Here is a 15990-nt window from a genome sequence, read left to right on the forward strand (position 1 = left end):
TCAGAGAAAGTGTTTTGTATAATTTCCATATTTTAAAATTTACTGAGACCTGTTTTGTGACCCAATATGTGGTCTATCCTCAATAATGATCCATGAGCCCTGAGAAGAATTTATATTCTGCTGGTTTCTGGTGCAAAGTTCTGTATAAGTCTGTTAGGTCTAGTTCATTTGTCATATTATTCAGATTCTGTTTCCTTATTGATCCTCTGTCTAGATGTTCTATCCATTTATGAGAGTGGTGTACTGAAGTCTCCAACTCTTACTGTAGAAATCTCTATTCTTCCTTCAGTTTTGCCAGTGTTTGCCTCATGTATTTTTGGGCATCCTGGTTAGGTGCATAAATATTTATGATTGTTATTTCTTCTTGATGGATTGCTCCTTTTATTAATATATAGTGTTCTTTGTTTCATAACAATTTTGCATTTAAAGTCTATTTTGTCCAATATTAATATAGCTACCCCAACTCTTTTTTGGTTACTGTTCGCATGGAATATCTTTTTCCAGCTTATCACTTTTAACCTATCTGTGTCCTTGGGTCTAAGGTGAGTCTCTTATAGACAGTATATAGATGTACTACACTTTTTTTAAATCCATTTTGCTGATCTCTGTCTTTTGATTGGAGAGTTTAATTCATTAACATTCAGTGTTATTACTGTAAAGGCAGTACTTACTTCAACCACTTTACCCTTTGGTTTTTGTATGTCATATCTTATTTTTGTCTTTTTACCCTAATGGTTATTCTTATTGACAATCTTCATTTCTACACTCTCCTCCAAGCCCCTCTCGTGTTTTCCTTTCAGCCTGCAGAACTCCCTTTAGTATTTCTTACAGGGCAGGTTTCCTGTTGAACTCTCTCAGTTTCTATTTATCTGTGACTATTTTAAATTCTCTCTCATTTTTGCAGGACAGTTTTACTGGATAAAGCATTCTCTACTGGCAGTTTTTCTCTTTCAATACTTTAAATATATCACACCACTGCCTTTTCATCTCCATTTTTTCTGATGAGAAATCGGCACTTAGTCTTACTGTGGTCCTTCTATGTGATGAATTGCTTTTCTCTTGCTGCTTTCAGGATTCTTTTTCTTTGATATTTTACATTCTGATTAGTATGTGTCTTGGAGTAGTTCTATTAGAATTTATTCTGTTTGGAGTATGTTGCCCTTTTTGGACATATATATTTATATGTCTTTCATAAGCATTGGGAAATTTTCAGCCATTATTTCCTCAAGTATTCTTTTTCTTCCTTTCTGCTCTCCTTCTGGGACATTAATGATGCATATGTTTGTGTGCTTTGTGCTGTCATTAAATTTCCTGAGAACCTGCTCAATTTTTTCTATTTTCTCTAGCTGTTCTTCTAACTGTATGAATTTCATTGTTCTTCTGACTGTGGATTTCAATTATCCTATCTTCCAGTTCACTGATTCTTTCTTCTGCCTGTTCAAATCTGCTGTTGTATGCCTTCAGTGGATTTTTAATCTCTTCTATTTGTCTTTCATTCCCATAAGTTCTGTTATGTTTCCTTTCATACTTTCAAATTATTTATGCTCATCCAGTGTCTTCTTAATATCCTTTATCTTTTTAGCATATTTTCCTTCACCTTCTTGAATTGATTTAGGAGATTTGTTTGAACATCTTTTATTATTTGTTCAAAATTCTATGTCTCCTCCAAAGTATTAATCTGTTCTTTTGACTGAGCCATATCTTTCTGACTCTTAGTATGGCTTGTAAATTTCTTTGATGTTTAGGCATAAGATTATCTTGATGAGTTTACTCTTAAGGTCAGTTTCCCTTTCTTGCCTTGGGTTTTATTGTTGATTGGCTTTGTGTTAAGACTCTTCTTTGACACTTGGTTCAACTTATTCTAGAACTTTAGCGTTGCCTGTGTTTAACTGATCATATTTTTTTTAGGTCTTCTTTGGCTGATTTTGCCCTTGGTATGTGATACAATTTTTAAGATTGCATTATTTGTGCAATTGTTTCACCCCCAGGAGGAAGCTTCCTTTCCTGGTAATCTTGATCTGTTCTATTTGTTTTTGTTTTGCCTTTATAGGTTTTTTACTCTCCTTTTGTTGCCTCTACCTGCTTTTGCCTGGAGGGTGAATTCTGGGGGAAGGATCACCCCATACTGGACTTTCCCAAGTCAGTATTTCCCAGCTAAAACATGAAGGGGGTGCAGACAAGTTCCAGAGAGCTGTGGGGAGAAGGTCAGGGAAGACGCTAAAAAGCATTTTTGAAAGCTCCCTCAAGTTGTGCTTTCTTGGCCTGCCTAGAAGATGGCACTCTTCAGAAAACTGTTCCCCACAGCCCTAAGGAGGCCCTGCATTTTTAAATCTCCATCACCTTCACCTCTGTTGGGGGCAGGGCTGAAACAATGGCTGTGGTGTTTCCTGTCTGGGCTGGTCTAAAACAGTTGTTCAGAGCTGGGACCCAGTGATCTAAACTTGCCAGTCAAAAGCCATGATCAGAACTCAGCCATGTCCCCCTTGTTCCTGGGGAAGAGGGCTTCCACATACCTCTCTATCTGCAGCAGCCAACCAGGGACTGAACCCAAAGTGGCTCACCTCCGGAGTGGAGGTGGGTACTGGCAGCAGCCACAGAGCGAGTTACTCACAGTTCTCCACCGTGGTTTCTCAGCTTCTTCGTTCTGCTCTTCCCTGGATGCTGTACAGTGCTCCCTGGCCTCTGGAGACCCAGAGCAGTTTTTTCAGTTTTTGTCTGGCCACCAGCTGTTTTTGGAAGAGTGAGTCTTGGAGCTCGCTACTCTGCTGTCTTCTCTGGAAGTTTCCTATTGCCTTTTTCAATACCCCCCCCCCCCCTTTTTTTTGAGTACTTCCTTACTTTGTGGAACCACAAGATGTTCTAAGTTCATCTTGTATTTTCTCTGCCTCACACCTGGAATCTACTTCTTTAAGGAGTCCTGGTTCCTTTTGTTGGAGAATGTATTTAGAAAACAAGGTCTGGGTGCTAGGTGTGCTCACTGTTATTGAGGTATCTGTATTTGTAGGCCTTCTCAGTGAACAGAGCCAGTTAATATATGTTATAGAGTAACTCACAGATAGACACCCACATATATTTCCATATATATCTGTATGTATACATATATATATAATTTAAAACAATGGGAATATTCTGACATCTCAGACCCCAATTCAGCACCACCTAGTTCATTTTTGTCCCCCCCCTCCTTATTTGTAACTTCTTTCTTAAATAATGAGAAACCTGACTCTTGTTATCTGTAGTATATTTACTTATTTGTTCAATTCTGGTATATACATAAAATATTTTCAGAATTGCTAACCTATATCCCTGTGAAACACATTTATTAACTAGATTACAGCATTTATATACAGCAGTTCTTTTTGTCTTTATCCCTACAGTACCCAGTCAAGATGTTGTTTTCCAAAGTTATCTAGATTAGTTCTTTTTTCCTCTGTCCCTTCAGTGTGATCATGTTATTCACTGGTAATACAGTTAGGTTCATTTGTTAGTGTTTGTATTCCATTTTGAGTCCTTTCACCTCCACCCTGTCCACCCACCCCCATACTGGTTGACTTTAACTGTTTACTTTTTGAGTATGTAAAACATTCCTGTGTTTCTAACAGTCAGAGCTATATAAAGATATAGTCACAGCAGTCCTCAACCCTAATCTCCAATCCCAGTACATATGCAGAAATAAAAAAAAACATGCCCATTTTCTTTCCCTTCTTTCTTACATGAAAAGTTAGCATCCCATTGATACTTTTTTGCACTTTTTAAAAAAATAATCAAAAGGATCCTTTATTTTAAATGTAGATAGTATCATAATTCATCAAAATAATTTATAATACTTAACTGCTTCTTAAATATTGTCTAATAAATGATGCTTTCTGAAGTTAAAAATAACAATGGATTCAATAAGGCTTTTAAAATTATCTATTTAGGACATAATAAACCAACGATAATAGTAAGTAAAAAATATAACTTGTCTCCTATGAAGTCTTCTAAGAAAGGAAACCATGAAAAATTTCTACCAAACACCATTCCATCTTTCAAAGGGATTAAAAAAAAACATAAATGAATATGAACAGAAATGCCAATCTCTTGCATTTGGTTCTTTGTACAAAACCAAGTCTTTAAAGTTGAAATTATATTCTATAAGTAAGAAATTCCTTAACAGCAGCTCAGAAACAGCATTAACACCCTGATGAAATGTACTTCGTCAACTACTGATGGTAACATGGTATTTCAATCTCTAACGTATTTGCTGTTTCACCTCTGCTCATCTTCCCAAGCATCTCCATAGGACAAGAAAAGGCTCATCCTCTCAAAGATAGTTCTATCCAAATAGGAAATCAGTTCAGGGTTTTTCTTGTACCATCAACGTTCTTTGTAAAGCGCCACATTTTACAGAGGAGCCAAATCTTAGGGAAGTGTACCATTCCAGTCTAAGGTCTCCACTTTAATCTTCTAAATGCTACTGTTGTCAGAAGGAGCAATCAATCACAAATTGCCATAGCAACACAGCCTTTCTGACTTAGTGGATCAACAACTTTCAGGCACTGTCCAACTGATACCTGTAGAGCCAATTATTCTTCCCAAAGGTCTACTGTTGAGATCCTTCTGACCCATGGCACTTCATGAGTCGTGGTGTGTCTGATGAGCAAGTATCTGACATATCCAGGCAAAGGAGATTATTCAAAACCAATTCATGCTCTTCATTATAAACCCAGATCTGATTTGGGTCACTAAAGTCACACACCTTTAGCACCTTGTACAAGGCCATCCTTCTGATTTGGGCAGCCTTGTTTGCATTTTTTCTTTTAACCTAACAGTATATTATGAAAATCAGAGATTGTCCTCATTCTTTTTTATAGCTGCTTAGTACTCAACTGAGTGGATGTACCATAATTTATTCAGTTTCTCCTCTATGTGTGTGCTTAAGTTGTTTCCAATATTTTGCTTTTATAAACAATGCTGCAATGAATAATCTTGTGCATGTGTGTTTTTGTATCATTTGAGCTGTATCTTCACGGTAGATTCCTAGAAGTGGGATGCTGGGTCAAAAAAGTTAAGTGCATATACAGCTTTGTTAGGTATTACCAAATTTCCCCCCCAGAAGGGTTGTATCAAATTTTTCATCCCCACAAGCATAAGAGTGTCTGTTTTCTCAGGCATTTCTCTAATTATAAGCGAGTTTGAGCATTTTTTCAAATGTTTGAGGGCCATTTTAATCTCTTTGTTTTTTTGTGAATTGTCTTTGTTTTTTTCCCATTTCTCTAACATGTTTTGTGTCTCTGTTCCTCAATTTTTAAGAGTTCTTTAAATATGAGGAATATTAACCCTTTATCTGTGGTATATTTTATAAATATTTTCTCCCAGTTTATCAATTGTATCATGACTTTGTTTATGGTGTTTTTTGTCATGCAAAATTTTTTATTTTAATGTAGTCAAATTTATCAACCTTTTCTTTTATTCCTCTAGATTTAGAACATAGAAAGAAAGCCTTTCCATGGACTAAGGTTAAAGAGGAATTTGCCCACATTTCTAGTACTTGTATGGCTTCCTTTTTATATTTAGATTCCCAATCCATTTGATGTTTATTCTTGTATATAGCAGGAGACATGGATTTAATTTTGTCCTATGGTTACTCAGTTGTCTCTGAATCAATATTTAAAAGTCTATCTTTACCCCAGTGGTCTGAGATACTGCCTTTTCATATACTAAGTATCCACATGTATTTGATGCTAATTCTGAACTTTCTATTCTATTTCACTGGTCTATTGGTCTGTTCATACACTAGAACCACACTGTTTTAATTATAGAGGCTTTATAGCATGTTTCAGTGTCTGGGTAGCCAGAGACCTACCATTTAATTAGTTGCAGCACAGTTCAGGACAGTATTTAATTTTGTTGTAAATCTAGATCGAAATAGTTCTAGCCCATAGATTATTACTATTCAATTTGATTACTGATTACCTGAGCAAAATAAGGTCACGGCCAATACCAAATAAACTTTTTTTTTAAAAGTAACTTATTTACTAAGCTCATCTGAAATTCCTAAAGGAACAAGTCTGGCACAACATGAAACATCCAAATGCATTTGATCCAGAATTTATGAAACAAAATATGAGGACTGGTTCAGATTCCCTATCAAGATTCAGTCTTGGGACACATGAATCTGACCCAGATATGACCTACATAATAAGATACATTAAGAAGTTGGTTGGGAACCATTACTATGAAAAATGCATCCAGATGAATACCCAAAGATTTCCTAACTGAAAGCACTGACACTTATTTACATTCAACACGTATTAACTGAACTTCCATTATACAACAAGCACTGTATTAGGTTATGGAGAAATGATGAGAAATACAGAGGCAATCTTGTCTGCCCTTTAAAATCTAGCAGGAAAAAAGAAATAATTAAACAAGGAATGACAATTGTGTAAAAATTCCTATTAGAAGGGAAATACAGGGTGCTAGGTCAACACACAGCCATGGTGTCTAACATAACTAACTTAGGATAATCAGAGAAGGCTTCTTAGAAGAAGAAATACTTAAAACGAGATCTGAAGGATGAGGAGGAAACAAGAGGGTAGTGTTCCAGGCAGAGGGAAACAGTATATGTGATGGCCCTAATGTAAGGCACAGTTTTGCACTTTGAAGGAACTGAATCAATTTAGTGTGGTCGAGTGTGAGTGAATAGGGACTGACGGGAGATGAGGCAGAGCAGAGGTTCTCAATCAGGGCATCTTCAGGGGACATCAGGCAATGCATGGAGACATATTTGGTTGTCACAACTGGGGAGTGGGTGTGGGGGTGTGTGTGGAGGAGTGCTACTGGCATCTAGTGACTAGAGGTCAAGGACATTGTTAAACATCCTAAAATATATAGGGCAGCCCCCATGACAAAGAATCATCTGGCCCAAAATATCAGTAGTGCTGAGGTTGAGAAACCCTGGGACAGATATACAAAGGCAGATGCCCTTTCATTACAGTTTATATGATGTCTTAAGGAGGGAGTTGGATTTCATCCAAGGTAAGTGAAGAGCCATTTACTGGTTTTAAGTAGCAAAATCAGATGTTTTCATAAAGATTACTCAGGCTTAGTATAGAGAACAGACTAGAATTTATTCATTCATTTAACAGATATATATGTAGATAAAATCTGAGTATAAAACCTCAGTGTTTTTTGGAGGAGAAAAGCCCTAGACAAATTTTAAAAACACAGGGTTTTGTTATATGCTTGACATAATATTTAGGTTATTTGTTGCTTAGCTTGGATATAATTTTTCCTAAAATGAAAATCGTTTTAAAATAGCTACTATATCACAAATAAAATCTTATACTTTATTATCGTCTTTTGTTTTCTGTGGGTAAGTGTGTATTTCGTTTAAGTTTCCATATTATGCTTAATATGTTCAATTGTACCAGGATTGCTGAAATGACTGCTTTTTTGGCTGAGAGATCAAACAGCAGCAGTAACAATTTCAGGAACCACGATCATTTGCCATTTCCCTGATGTGATACAGAACTAGCCTCTTGGCAAGGGTATTTGATTTTTTTCTTACACAGATTTCCTAAGAAAAAACCTTAGCTTTTTGGCTCTGACACATCTTAAAATTAGCTCATTTCTCAAATTAGCTTATTTCAGATGTATTAGCTTTGTAATCTAAGGACTAAATCATTGACAACTTGCCTAATGGTCACAAGAGATTAAAATTTTTTTTCTGGGGAATTTGAGCAAAATGACTGAAAGGTGCTCCCTCATAACAGTTTTCTTGCTTTTGTGCCACATTAAATTACTGATAGATTTTCCAAAAGAACATTAAACAAAAATCCTTCTGGTCAAACTAGAGAGCATAGTGTAGTGATAAAAGAATTGACTCTGGACCTGCCTTAATCAGGTTAACTTTTGGCTTAGCAACGTATTGGTGGTATGAACTTGGGCATGTTCAGAGCCTCTGTTTTCTCATCTGTAAAACACTACTCACCTCATAGGGTTATTGTGATGATTAAATGAGTTAGTATATGTGCTGGTTTGAATCTATTATGTCCCCTACAAAAGTCATATTCTTTAATGCAATCTTGTAGGGGCAGACTGAATAGTCTGTTGATTAGGGTGGAACCTTTGATTAAATTATTTCCATGGAGGTGTGGACCCTGCCCATTAAGGGTGGCTCTCGATTAGTTCACTGGAGTATTTAAGAGAGAAGCTAGGAGCTGACAAAGACCCAGATGCTTGCTGACGCTGATGCTAGGAGACATTTGGAGATGAGGATAGAAGGATGTTTGACAAAGAGATGAAGTCCAGAGTTTGCTCTGGAGAAACCAAGAAAGTACCCCCAGATGCTTAGAGAAGAACACCCTGGGAGAAAGAAATAAGGATGCACAGAAACTGAGAGAGAGAAGAACTAAGAGAAAAGCCCAGAGACATTTTGAAGAAAGCCATTTTGAAACAACCTGGGAGTAAAGGACCAGCAGACACCAGCTCCATGCCTTCCCAGCTAACAGAGGTGTTCCAGATGCCACTGGCCTTCCTTCAGTGAAGGTATCCTCTTGTTGATGCCTTAGTTTGGACACTTTTATGGCCACAGAACTGTAAATCTGTAGCCAAATAAACCCCCTTTATAAAAGCCAATCCATTTCTGGTATATCACCTAATGGCAGCAATAGCAAACCAGAACAGTATATGTAAAATATTTATAACAATGCCTGACATATAAGTTCAATGCAACTTTCAGCTATTATTCACTAAGCTGAATACAATTTCTGGTTAGCATTTATTTAACATAACCATCTTTCAAATGGGTGAAGTGTTTAAATTCAGTCATTCATTCAACAAGTAGAGTACCTTTCCGAACTATGCAAACCTGTCCTCCATGGCAGCTGAATAACAGTTGTCAGCAGTTAGCTCAGTGTTTGAAAACATAGGCTTTGGAGTCAGAAATCTAGCTCTGAATTCCAGCTCCGCTGTTTTCTAACAATGCAGCCTTGGAAAAATTAATCTACCACTGAAGCCACAGCCTCCTCACCTACATAATAGGGATAATAATGATCACCTCACAGGGTTGAGGTAAAGATGAAGAAACAAGATAAGAGTAACATAAGTTCTGAGCCCAACATTCATTAACCCCTCCATAAAATGGAAACTCCTTCTCCCTGTCCTGCGAATTCTGCAGGTATGACCACATGATAACAATGGATTCAAAATCTGGAGAAACTACTGTTATTATAAATTCACATAACCAGGCAAAGCCCTGAATGAGATCTCTGTGCCCCTCTACTGTGATCATACTTCAGAAGAAACACTCAGTGTTAACTGGAAATATATTTAATATTTGCTGACCTAGCAATGCCTGTTACTTTAAGTGGGAAGTGTTTCTTTGATAAATAAAATTGTTTTAAAATTCTGACAAAAACTCTTCAGGGCTCTCAATTAAGTAGCAGCACAAGAAGCAGAAAGAAAACAAAGAAATGCAAATGATAATCACTGATATACAGGAATTGACACTAGGGACTTTGTTCATCAAGCTGGAAGGTTTTTGAAGGACTCCTAATTCTCATATACTAGGCTACCTCATCAAAATACTAACTGATTTAAAAATTCCATTTAAAAACTAACTACTGCATATTGATTCATTATCGATGTGAAACAAGCTTGCTGGTCAAAAGCTTGTGTGGCCGAACTGTAACATGTAGCACAATTACTGGGATAACATTCAATTTTAATCTAAGAGGCCATCTATTGTACAATTTATAATATAAGCTTAAAAAATCCTATCTCTATGTACAAAAATATGTGTTTATATTTGGCTTAAAAAGACACAATCATGAAATTTAAAATGTGATCACTCCAAAGTATATATAATCATTAATATCTTATGATATTTAACATTTTCCAGATATTGAACATAAACATCAAGGGGCTTTTTCTGTAGATGAGAGAGCGACTAAGAAGAAGTGACAAAGTGGAGACATTTAAGTCTCTGTAATCTTCTTAGCACTTACCACCATCCAACATATTATATATATATATTCGTTTATTGTCCTTCTCCCACCTTGAGAATGTAGGCTACACAACAGCAGGGATTGTGTGTGTTTTATCACTGCTCTATCTTTAGTACATGGATTATAGGCACTTCAACATAAATGAATAAATGAATAGCTACAATGCTGGAAGCTCTTCAGCATGTGTGTATTTCTAAGATTATATTCATTCTAACTGCTCTAAAGAAGAGACTGGAACAAACATACCAGGGATTATTTAGAAAAATCAGAGAAGACTTTTAAAGTTGCACTGTTAGCAATGACTATGAGGAAAATCTCAGATTGTTTTTAGAAGCTCAATTACAGATGGGTGTGTAACAATGAGTGGGGACAACTAAAAATGTAGTTGGGGAAACTGTTGCTTCTAGCTCGGAACTGCAGAGGAGTATAACTTTTTCTATGAAGAAATTAGGAACTTATGATACTGTAGAAGATTATTCCCTGTCCTTCATTACTAATTAACCATGCCAAGAAAATTTTTTAAATATTGGAGACAGATATTTCCATTCTGTTCTTCTCTTGAAAATTCTCAAAAATAACAAGGAAGATAAGAAACAGAAATGTAAACCCCATCTCTGATGAAACTAGAGATACCTCTCTATAATCCTGGATTACAATATATGAAGATGGAAAATGGATGGAGGATTCACAAATGACTTAACAGATAGAGGAAGGTGAAACAAATGCCTATGAGGATAATAACAAAAAAAGTAAGTCAAATAGTCTATAAAACCTCTGAAAAATATTAAGAATTAGAAGCATCAGGTACTGTGGAAGATGGGGCAAGGAAGGGAGGAGCTGAAAGCACAGAGATTATCTGAGGGCTGTATAAGGAGCAATTAAGTCTTGAGATCTCCATCCCTACCCTGCCCAGACAGATGAATACCATCCCCAAGACCCACAGGAAAGAGAATTATATTCACTAGAGAAATTGAACCAGAGAGAATCTGAGCTTCTCTGACAGTATATTAGTGTTGATTAGCTTGGAATCTTTGGATTAGGTTGTTCTATGGAGATGTGACCCACCCAACAGTGGGTAATACCTTTGATTAGATCATTTTCATGGAGGTGTGGCCCTGCCCATTCAGCATGGATCTTGATTAATTTACTAGAGTCCTATAAAAACTCAGACAGAAGGAGCTCGCTGCTGCAGCAGAGAGAGACATTTTGAAAATGGCTGTTGAAAGCAGTTTTGCTGATGCTTTGGAGATACTAGCCCAGAGTTTGCCCCAAGCAGCTAAGAAAGACATTTTGGAGAACGCCATTTTGAAACACAACCTGGGAGCAAGGAAGAAGATGCCAGCCACGTGCCTTCCCAGATAACAGAGGTGTTCCAGATGCCATTGGCCATTCTTCTGTGAAGGTGCCCTATTGTTTATGCCTTAGCTTGGACACTTTTATGGCCCAAAGACTATAAATTTGTATCCAACTAATCCCCCTTTATAAAAGCCAATCCATTTCTGGTGTTTTACATGATGGCAGCATTAGCAAACCAGAACAGTAGGGATCAGATATAGGACTGAAAACAGGGGACTTGAGTAAAAGTATGCATATTGAATTATGAAACCCCAGCTCTCCTCTCTAGCCCAGCCCCAGAATGCTGACATCTAGGATACATACCTCCAGACAGGAGGTTGGAGGATGTTTTGCTAGAAAAGATGAAAAGCACAAGAAAAAAAAAGTATCAACACTGACTTATGGGTATTTCCAATAAAGGTCTGCTGGGTCACCTTAATGCTCTACAATTAAGCTCTCTCTTACACAATAGATTCCAATCAACTTTTCAGAGTCTAACCATCAAATAAGAGATAAGACAACACATTGCATCTACAAAACAAGAACAGGATGCTGTAAAAAGAAGGGAATGACTGGAGAACAAGAAAGAGCTATTGGAGTTTAAAAACATGAGAGCCAAAATAAAGATTTTTGTAAAAGGAATGGAAGCAGAATTGAAGGATATATCTCCAGGGCTGACTAAGTGGCAAGAGAATAAATGAAATTTCAGAACAATGGTGATAAAAAGAAAATCCTAAAAGCTTCTGGAGAGAAAAAAGGCTATATATAAAGGATTAGGAATAAGAATAGGACCAGATTATTCAATAGTAATATTGGAAGCTCAAGACAATGGGGAAAATACCTTCAAAATTCTGAGGGAAAATAATTTTTAACCTACAGTTATATACTATGTCAAGTAAATAATAAAATGTAAGCCTGAAATAAAGATACTTTTAGAAAGTATAAAAAAAGTCTAAAAATTATGAAAAGTCTAAAAAATATGCTATGAATTCTTCCTTAGGAATTCATTGGAGGATGTGCTGTATCAAAATGAGGAATAAAATGAAGGAAGAAGATGACATGGGATCAAACACAGAAGAGAAGTGACAGGACTTTCCAGGCTAACAACTAGGTAATCCTTGAGAATATTCTGGGTCCAGATTGGAGCTGGATGGAGCATTCTACGATGGATGTCTCTGGGGGAAAAATGTAACTAATAAGTGTGGAAAATGTATTGAGAAGCACTTTAAGTATTATAGAATGACTTAGCCAGAGATTTGAAGAAAATTAAGCAAATTTTAAAATGAGGCATTCATAACTATAGGAAAAACAAAATTGTTCAAGAAAGTAAATGTTATCATAGAACTTCCTTGGCTCCACAGAGAACTATATTTGCATAGTCTTAATACTGAAATACGGATTCAGCCCAAAAATGATGATTTAACTACTGGGATGGTGGTAGGAGGAAGGAGGGTGAAATAGCTAAAATTCTCATCATTTAAAATAAGATACAATAGATAATATGTAAAACTGATGAAACAAGTTATAGCAGTATGTGCATTTTATTTAGAAATATAGAGGTAAAGATCAGAGAAACAGTCCTAAAAATTAATTGTGACTGCTTTTGAGGAGTGGGTGGGTAGGGAGCAGAAGAGAACTGCTTTGTTTTTTTTTATAATAAAGGCATCAAAACAATGCTTTTGAACATTATTTGATTTTCTAAACTATGTGCACCTGTTACTTTGGTAAAAATAAAAAATTTAAAACCCAACATATAAAAATATTAGAGACAATATAATATAGTAGGAAGAGTTTTGAACTTGGACTGAAAATAAATAACTATTAATTACTTACAGTGTGATCTTGTGTAAACCACATAATGTCTCTGAGCCTCAACTTCCTTATCTTTTCATGAGAGGACTTTGATTATTTCTAAGGATCCTTCTAGCTCTATGGTTCTGATTCCACAATAATAAAGCATTTTTCTAGGAATAGCAAAGAAAGAGAAACTTTTTCCCATGTTCTCTTGCTATACCTGTACATAATTTTGTTCACTTTGCCAAGGGTTTCCTGATATTTGCCTACTTGATGTTAAAATAAAAATCACATATTCTCAACCTGAGCATCCTACTGTACCTGTGAGGCTAGTCTCCGCATAGCCTCTTCCTGCCGCCTGCGCATTTCTGGTGTTCCTGGGCAGCTTCCACTGGTAATAGATGAGTGTGCTGCAGGTGGCTGTGTGAGTGGCAGCTCTCTGCTGGCATCCACATCTAGGTTAAAAAGGTGAGATAACCATAAAGTTTGAGCTAAAGGAAGATTGGTTAAATTCCATTTGTTCTATGCCCCAGCAATTCCACTCCGAGGTATACATCTAAGAGAAATAAAAACACATGTCCATGCAAAAACTTGCACACAAATGTTCATAGAAGCATGATTCTTAACAGCTAAAATTATAACCAACCCCAATGTCTCATCAACTCATGAGTGGATAAATAAAATGTGGTATATCCAGACAATGGAATATTACTTGGCGAGAAAAAGTTATAAATATAGATACATGCTACAACATAGAGGACCCCTGAAAACAGTATGCTAAATAAAAAAAAGCAAGTCACAAAAGGCCACATATTGTATAAATCCATTTATATGAAATGTCCAGAAGAGACAAACCATAGACAGAAAACAGATTAATGGTTATTTAAGCTGGGGGTGGAGAAGAAGGTAAAGAATGAAGATTGAGTACTAACAGGTTCAGAGTTTCTTTTAGGGGAGATGAAATGTTTTAAAATTAGATTATGATGATGATTGTACAATATTGTGAACATACTAAAAAACACTGAATTTCACATTTTAAATGGGTGAATGCTATGGTATGTGAATTAAAGGTCAATAAAGCTGTTTAAAAAAGTTCCATTTGTTCATGTTATTTAAAAAATGTACTCTTACCCACTATAGGAATTACAGACTATATTCATGAATATAGACCATACTTTAAAAATAGGTACCCAAATAAGTAGACTGTCACTTGAGGTTGTTATTTGATGGTCAATAGCTATTGAAAAGAAGGAAGAATAGGGAAAAGTAGTCCTCATTTAACTCTACAAGTAGGATTGAATTCAGACTTCTTCCATCCAACTGGTGGAGTAAATTTTCTGGTCACTGGATAGACTGCTGAATAACTGCAAGCGAGGGGGCTCTGGGGGGGTGGAGGAGAATGAGGAAAATGGTAGAGAAAATAGCCTAAAAAAATACGTGACATTTTGTGTTGAGGTAAAGCTCAGTGACTGGCTGTCACTATATCATTTCTGCTGTTTACTCCCTACCCCCACCCTGTTTCCCTTTATCTGGCATTTAATTTTGTGGGTAATTATTGTTTGAATACCCTGTGTCTTGGAGCTATTCCCTTTTGGAGATACCCTCCTTTCTGTCTTACTTTCTGTTTGGTATTCAGAGAACAGTAGAAATAAATGAAAGATAATAGTTAAACAGTCAATGTACATAGAAAAACCTGGCAGAACAGACTTCTCAGAAAAGCAGAGTAGGGAGGGTGTGGGTTACTTACTTGAGAGCTGTTTGGAGACTTTGGCAGCTGCTGGTAAATGTCAAATCCAAAAGATAACTACATTGAGACTCTTAGGGATAGGAAAACAGAGCTTTCTCTAACTACTGTACTGAGTACACTTGTAGTTAATGTGATAATGCCCGAATTATACAACAGGTCTATTTTTGCAAAATGGTTTTGCTCTCTGTGTATGTGCATGTGTGCTTGTGTGTGTGTGTGTGTGTGTGTTTGTATGACGGTGGTGGTGGTGGAGACTGCCGTGGGAGTCAGGTGTGGGAGGGGTGTAGGTGGAAAGCAGGATGACAGGCTAGTGCTTGCTAGTGACAGGCTAGTGACAGCTTTTTTGTACCTGCCCAGGGAAATGACAAGGAGGAGGCGCACTGGGGACTACGTGTCTGTGGGGGAAGAAGAGAACCAGGCAATGCAGTACTGCAGGCTAAACTGCTCATCTGTTCCATAGCAGTACTGATCTATGTGGAGGAGGCAGGGGCAAAATAAAGAACAAAAGATGATGCAGAGATGGAAGTTGGGAGCTCCAATAATTTTCCATTTATTTCCATTATTACAACTACATCATTGGCATCATTGAGGTTTATTTAGGAAAGCCAATGGAATTCCAAATAAACCCACCTGAGCTTAATGGAAATTAAATTGTAAAAAATTAAGCTAACCATCTATATATAGATATCATTTCTATTCATTAACAAAATTTGCTCTGCTGCCACCAGCCCATATAGTAACAGATTTATGTCCCAAAGTAGTTTGCATTATATCAGACATTTATTCTTGGTCAGAACCAGTGGTTCTGTTAAGATGGAAGGAGTAGAGTGTAGTTTGGACATTAACAGATTACAACAAAAATTCCTTTGTATTTGACAATCGCTGGTTCTGTGAATATTCTGATAAATACGTAATCATGTACGTTATCTCCCCTGACTCCTTTCCAAGTTTTAAAGTTAACTATTAGGCCATATCTATGGTCTTGATGATGGACATTCATCTCACGAATAGGGCATGTGCCAGTATTTTTGGAGAATCTCAGTAGATAAATGAAAATGAATATTAGAGAACAACTTGGCCAACTACCTTTAAAGAAACTCTGCTTTGGGGAATGAATGGGTT

The 15990-nt window shown here is 36.6% G+C and overlaps 1 protein-coding gene across 1 annotated transcript in view; it reads right to left on the reverse strand.

Moving 5' to 3' along the window:
* TANC2 (tetratricopeptide repeat, ankyrin repeat and coiled-coil containing 2) overlaps positions 1-15990 on the reverse strand; it is a 553793-nt gene that overhangs the window by 107611 nt on the left and 430192 nt on the right. The window contains 1 exon segment of the mRNA XM_037807876.1: positions 13443-13576. Within this exon segment, the coding sequence (XP_037663804.1) occupies positions 13443-13576 (134 nt within the window).

Source organism: Choloepus didactylus, chromosome 18 (assembly GCF_015220235.1).
Source record: "Choloepus didactylus isolate mChoDid1 chromosome 18, mChoDid1.pri, whole genome shotgun sequence".
Lineage (NCBI taxonomy): Eukaryota > Metazoa > Chordata > Mammalia > Pilosa > Megalonychidae > Choloepus > Choloepus didactylus.